The sequence below is a fragment of the Thalia democratica genome, chromosome 6, assembly GCF_965202585.1.
Source record: "Thalia democratica chromosome 6, ktThaDemo2.hap1.1, whole genome shotgun sequence".
In the NCBI taxonomy this organism is placed as follows: domain Eukaryota; kingdom Metazoa; phylum Chordata; class Thaliacea; order Salpida; family Salpidae; genus Thalia; species Thalia democratica.
The window spans coordinates 5,740,204-5,746,395 of record NC_139170.1 but is presented as its reverse complement, the minus strand read 5'-3'; the positions used below and the strand labels follow the sequence as shown (position 1 = coordinate 5,746,395).

General features: G+C 27.1%; 1 protein-coding gene across 1 annotated transcript; it reads left to right on the top strand.

Annotated features, from left to right (window-relative positions):
* The first annotated feature begins 4,615 nt into the window (after positions 1-4,615).
* Positions 4,616-5,592, top strand: LOC145838178 (protein N-lysine methyltransferase METTL21D-like). The gene has a single exon (XM_082945736.1). It carries the CDS (start codon positions 4,616-4,618, stop codon positions 5,378-5,380), a length of 765 nt encoding a protein of 254 aa, XP_082801862.1. The 3' UTR covers positions 5,381-5,592.
* Positions 5,593-6,192: the final 600 nt, after the last annotated feature.

Sequence of the window (6,192 nt, the reverse complement as noted above, 5' to 3'; positions counted from 1 at the left end):
CTTAACATTTTAAAAACTACATATATTTATAAAACCAAAAATTGTGTGCTCCATTTATTTAAACATCAAATATTTTATTAAAATATCTTAAAAAAATTAAAGACAAATTTATTATTGACAAATAAAAGTAAAATATGTAATAATATAAGTGCTATCTTTTTCTTGATGTTTAAAAGATATATGGAAAAGTTGTTCTTTTTTATACCAAAAAACATTTGTTATCTATTAAGTCTGGAAGATAAAATGCTTTCTATATAAGTTAATTAAAAGAAAAAACAAATGTTCAAAAAGCTTGGTCTAAAAAACTGGTGCACAAAAAACCTTTTAGTTATCTGTAGTGTAGTAAACCACGGATACAGTTTAATTTCTTGTTCAGGACATATTTAAAAAACAATTTTAATTAAACATTTATACAGTTTAATAAACAGAATAAGTTTAAATTTATTCTTAAGTATTGGAAAAATATGAATAAAACAAAATTCAGACTTTAGTTGTGTTTAAACCAGGGTTTCCCAAAGTTTTTTTCAAATGGCCCCCTTTGAAGAAATAAAAAAGGTATATAGCCCCTTCAAGGTTCAAAACTACTAGTAAAAAAACCTAAAAGCTATTTTTTTCATCGTCATCAACTCCAGAATATCTAGTCTAGTTATCAAGTTATGACCTCATGGCTCCCCTGTGGCTCCTTTACTGCTCATGACCCCCCCTTTGCTACTCGTGGCCCCCTGAACATCTGTCCCACTTGGCCAACTTTGGGATACACTGGTTTAAACATTTAAACCTTTTTAAATGTGTCTGATGTTGTTTAATTCTTTTAACTACTTTTACTTTATAGATGTTTGCTACTTTATTAGCTAAAGTTGACAATGTGAGTTATAAAGTTTGTATGCAATGCAACTGTTTAAAACTACGTTATATACCCACTTACCTTATATGTGTTTATGGCTTACCTTCTACTTTTTAGTAGTTTATTTTTGCTATTATTTAAAAAATATTATTGATAAAATTGTTATCGGTTAGTTTTTATAGTATAGTCTACCTCTACAGTCTACATCATTACACGAAGAAAAGTGGCTCATGTTAAACATTGATGAAACTCGCGGTTCGTTACCTATAAAAGGCCAATATTCTTAGTTTTAAATCGCATTGTTTTTCGTTCGCATTGTAAGCATGTTTCTTTTTAAATATTTTCAAACCTCATTTTTCATAAGCGGGGAAGTAATAACTATCTGATACTTTCCTATTTTCATAAACAACTTTGCATTTTACAAAGCAAAGACTTTTCCTAAATTCTATTGTTTTTTCCCTATGAAAAATTTGCATATTTTGTATAATAACAAAACATCTTGAACCTAATTGTTTGCTTGCATTAAGAAGTATATTTTAAGTTAAACAAGTTAATTATGTCATGTTTAGTTTTAGCTACTCCTTAATATTTAATCAATCCAAAATAATTTAAAATTTTGAAAGTTTTTTTTTTTAATGGTAAAAAAACATCAGTCTCAAACTCAACCCCTCGCAGGGATAAACGTTTTCTGGGTAAAAGTGAGTTAGCACACCATATGTAATTTTACCTGCCCCATTATTATATAGTTTTAACTATCCAAAAATAAAATAAACAAAAAACTATCTTTTAAACAAAGAAAAAAACCCTTGGTGACACGCCATTTGGAGAAAACTCACAAGCCTAAAATTAACACTAAAAACCACAAAGTGTGAGAAAATCATTAAGCTCAAATCCCCAAGTAAGTGTTTATTGGTACTACAACAAAAAAATCACACCAACAATCCAATAATGTGATCACTGCCACCATAGTGAACTCACAATCAGTTGTTGAAAAAATGCATTAAACTAGTATTATAATGAATACAGGGTTGCCACACACTCAGGGAATTCAGGGAAACTCAGGGTATTTTCAAGTTATAGAAAATCTCAGGGAGACTCAGGAAAAATCAGGGCAGTTTTGGTTTTTCTAAAAATTTCAGGGAAATTTTATTATATTTTATAAAATCTCTGGGAAAATTTTTTCTAGATCTAGAATGAGATTTAGTTAAACCAGTTTTAATACTAAAAAAAAGTTTTATTTGTTTTTAAGTGCTTATTTAGAAATTTTTTAGCCTTGTATCTAGTTTTTTAATATTCTTACAACTCACATTGTAATTTTTTATTGAATAATAAAATTTTTAAGTTTTTTAAAAAATCTCAGGGAAATTCAGGGAAGTTTAAGGTTACTCAGAGAAGTTTCTGGTCACACAGGGAAGATTTTTTGACTCAAAGAGTGGCAACCCTGTGAATATATTAACATTAAATAACTATCTTAATGCTTGATAACTAACTATTTCTGAAATGTCCCTCAGAAAAAAATTGAAATTAAACTAAATTAAAATAGCCTTTGAGAAAAAATATAGTTTCTGAAACTTGTTTTGGTAGAATTAGTTTTAGTCTAATAAAAGTAAGAAGAAAAAAACTTATTGTTATGCAGTAGTAATTAATATACATACAACTGACAAATAAAATATAACAAAACTGGAAAACAGCAAATAAACAATCAACCACAACCATACAATATCTTTCCCCATCAACAGACCAATTTGAAACATTCTAAAGAATAAAAATCTTTTTTAAATGATATGGCAAATTTTCACCAGGTTAAACTTAAAAATTAAATACCTAAAAGTTTCTGAAACAACTAAAGCTCATATGTATATGTTTATTAAAGTTACGAAAATCATCAAAATTTTTAATATGTGACTTTTTTCCAGTAATGTAAATCACTATTTTTACAGCTTATAAGGCTCTGAGTCTTAAGAAGATTTTTTAATAATACATAAAGTCTGATAGTTTGTGTCAAATCATATGTCTCAAAGTATGGTCTGAATAACTATAAGACAGAATTGTTGATCTGTGATTGTAAAATAATTAAAAAAACTTATATAGTAAAAATAACATATAAATCTATATCGGAAAATAGTTTTGAATACGCAAAATAAATACCAGTATAATTTAACCTATAGTTAAACATAACCAACTCCACATAATATTTTGATATCATTAGCAAAAAATAAATAACATTTAGAAAAAAAATTTAAATAAATAATTTTAAAATAATAAGTTTCATACTGTATGTAAATTTTTTATATATACATGCAGAAAAGCTTCATCAAAATTCACATATTAGTGGTTTAACAAAAAGTATTTGGATTTTTATTTAAAAAATCAAAAAAAAATTAAACATCTTAATAACATTTTAACAACAAAAAGTTTTAAGTATGCCTATGAGCTTAATAACTTCTAAATATTTTAACTTCTTAATAACTAAATATGGACAAAAAAAACTTCCAGTTTCAAAGACTCTAGAAGAAAATTATAAAACCTAAAAGAAATTTCTAAAAATTCAGTGGCCACCCTGTAAAAGTTTTAATATAAATTAAATACTGTAAGTGAACAATTTAAACTTTTAATCTTAAGCTTACATTTATGAATAGTAAAAAAATATTTTGTATAATTTAATATAATTTATTAGTTTTTTGTTTAACAAATTACAAATAAATACTTATTTAAAGAAAAAGTGTTTTTCAGTTGTATGCACATTTTGTTGAGAAGACAATTGAATACAGGTTTATATTACAAACTTAAGTTGCACACTTATTTTACATATAAACTCTGAACAGTTTATTTAAAGATTTTTATGGTAATTAAAATAAAAAGTTTTATTCACAGTTCATTTAAATGATATCATATGAAAATGTTTATTATTTTTCCAATACTTTTAATAAGTTATGATTGAAAATAATTATTCTAAAGCTAAACAGTTATTTTTATAGAATTACCCAATATTCTTTAATTGAATAGTACAAACTTACAGAGTTTAAAAAACTTGATAGAATTTTAATTTTCATAATGTATTTAACATTTAAGACTTTAAACTAGTCAAATTTTGAAAACATTTTATATCTTTAATACTTTATTATTGAACATATATTGTTTTTTTTATTGTAAAACGTTAATTGTTCACAGAGTAATAGTTTCAAATTGTTTTCTGTTCATGTTTTTTTTTTATAGATAAGTTTTAAACGGATATAAGTGGTAGTTGTTTCTCTGACTTTTAAAATTGAAAATTACATAACTAACTAAAAAATCAACTAATATCATTATTGAGTTTTAATTAAAATGTAAACAAACTTGTTTTTTTCTTCTAAATTTTTGGTTGCCACTTGCTAGGTTTGAACTTTTCTAAAGCTCATGCTTAGTTTAACCAAATCAAACGAGTTAAAAAAACTTGAGCTGTTTACATTTTTATTAAAACTTAATTTAGCTATTTATTTGATTAATCTACTTATATCACTTGGTTTTTGTTTATTTAATAGTATAAGAGATTAAAAATATTTAATTATTATTCTTATTAAATTATTATTAATGTGTTTACTGTTAATAAAAATAATTATTAACCAAGTTTACAACCTCATACTTGTGACTGATAGAACAATTTAAAAACTGTAAACTCAAGCTGACTAGTTTATTTTAACCCAATTCAGTTTTTCTAATCCTCAAAAAGTTGTGAATTGCAGACAACTAAGCTAAACACAGTATTTTATACAGTTCTTATTATTAACAAACATGGAAAAAGTTTTAAACGGCCAGAGGACCCTGGTGAGAGAAATAGATGTTCTGCCACCGGATGAGCAAGAAGAATTGTTTTTGAACATCCACCAGCTCACAGAGGCTTCAGTGGAAGGCTGCGTTGTTTGGGATGCAGCAATCGTCCTTCTCAAGTTTCTCTTCACCCCGAAAGGCCAGCAGTTTGTGAAGAACAGCAATGTGATTGAGCTGGGTTCTGGCACTGGTGTGGTGGGCCTGGCCTCACTGCTGGCCGGGGCATCATCTGCTTACATCACTGACATGCAAGAACTGCTGCCTCTTATGAACCTCAACTTGGAGCAGAACTTTGAGTTGATAAAAAGCTACAGGAAGGACTTGGTGTTAAATGAAGCTGAGGAAAAGAGTTTCCAAAAAGTCAAGGTTGCCAAGTTGAAATGGGGTGACGAGAAGAGCCTCAAAGAATGTGTTGGTTTTGTGAGGCAGGAGGGTTCTGAACAGAAAGAAAAAGTCTGCCTGCTGATAGCAGATTGCGTTTATTACGAGCAAGGAGCCGATGACCTGGTAAAGACCATCACAGACATCATGAGCACTTTTGACAGCGGATCAGTGGCTTTGTGCTCGTACGCAATAAGAACCACTGGCAACAAAGTTGAAGTGCTGAAGAACTTTATTAAAAAGTTGAAAAATAACAACTTGAGCCTTTCATTTGTCAGCAGCAATGACATGGACCCAGTTTATCAGAGTGACGATATTTCCATTTTAAAAATTACAAAGCTGCAGTAGTTTTATACAACGTTATAAATTACTTGTGCAAATGCTCACAATTAATTTATAAAAAGTAAAAGTAAAAACAATATTTTGCATCTAAGACACTGTGTACTTTTGAAATATAGAATTTAGATATAGTAAATTTGTTATAAATGTTTATTTTGATGAAGCACTTAACTAAATTTTACTTTCTTAGAAATAATTGTAGGAAATTAGACTATTTTCTTAAACACCTTTAGAATGAAAACACCTCTACACATCTAAACTTATATGTACAATTTTATATTTTAGTGTTTGGCATTTTAATTTATTTTAAAGTACTACTTTTAGTAAAAGTCTTCAATGTAATAAGTTTGTTGAGATAAATCTATTTAATTTATACATACTTTTTCTTATGTTTATTTAAAAATGTATAATGTAAAACCCTCTTAAATGATTAGGTACAAAGTTGTAAAAACACCTATTGAATATATAGCTGCTGTCTTTATGATAATATAATTTTTTTTGGAAAGAAAGTGTATACTTAATTTTTTAAAAGTGCTTTTAATTAGATGATTTATTTTTTTAATTTATTAAATGTTTATGATAATAAAGTTATTCTCTTGTTTAGTATTTGCATAGTTGTGAGCCAATGCTGCAAGATTAGCATTTTATGTCATTTTTTTACCATTTTTTATTGATTTAAGTGCACTAGTTTGTTTCAAAAAAAATTCGAAACTAAAATATGTAAAATCCTTAATAACTTTCTTTAATGGAATTCAAAAATTCAGTCCATAAGACAAAGCGTTAATCTCCTTTTGTTCAAAATTGTGTTTTGAGATATTTGC

Bases quoted from the DNA above. Each gene is read 5' to 3' on its own strand.
- LOC145838178 (XM_082945736.1), top strand. From the start codon at position 4,616: ATGGAAAAAGTTTTAAACGGCCAGAGGACCCTGGTGAGAGAAATAGAT.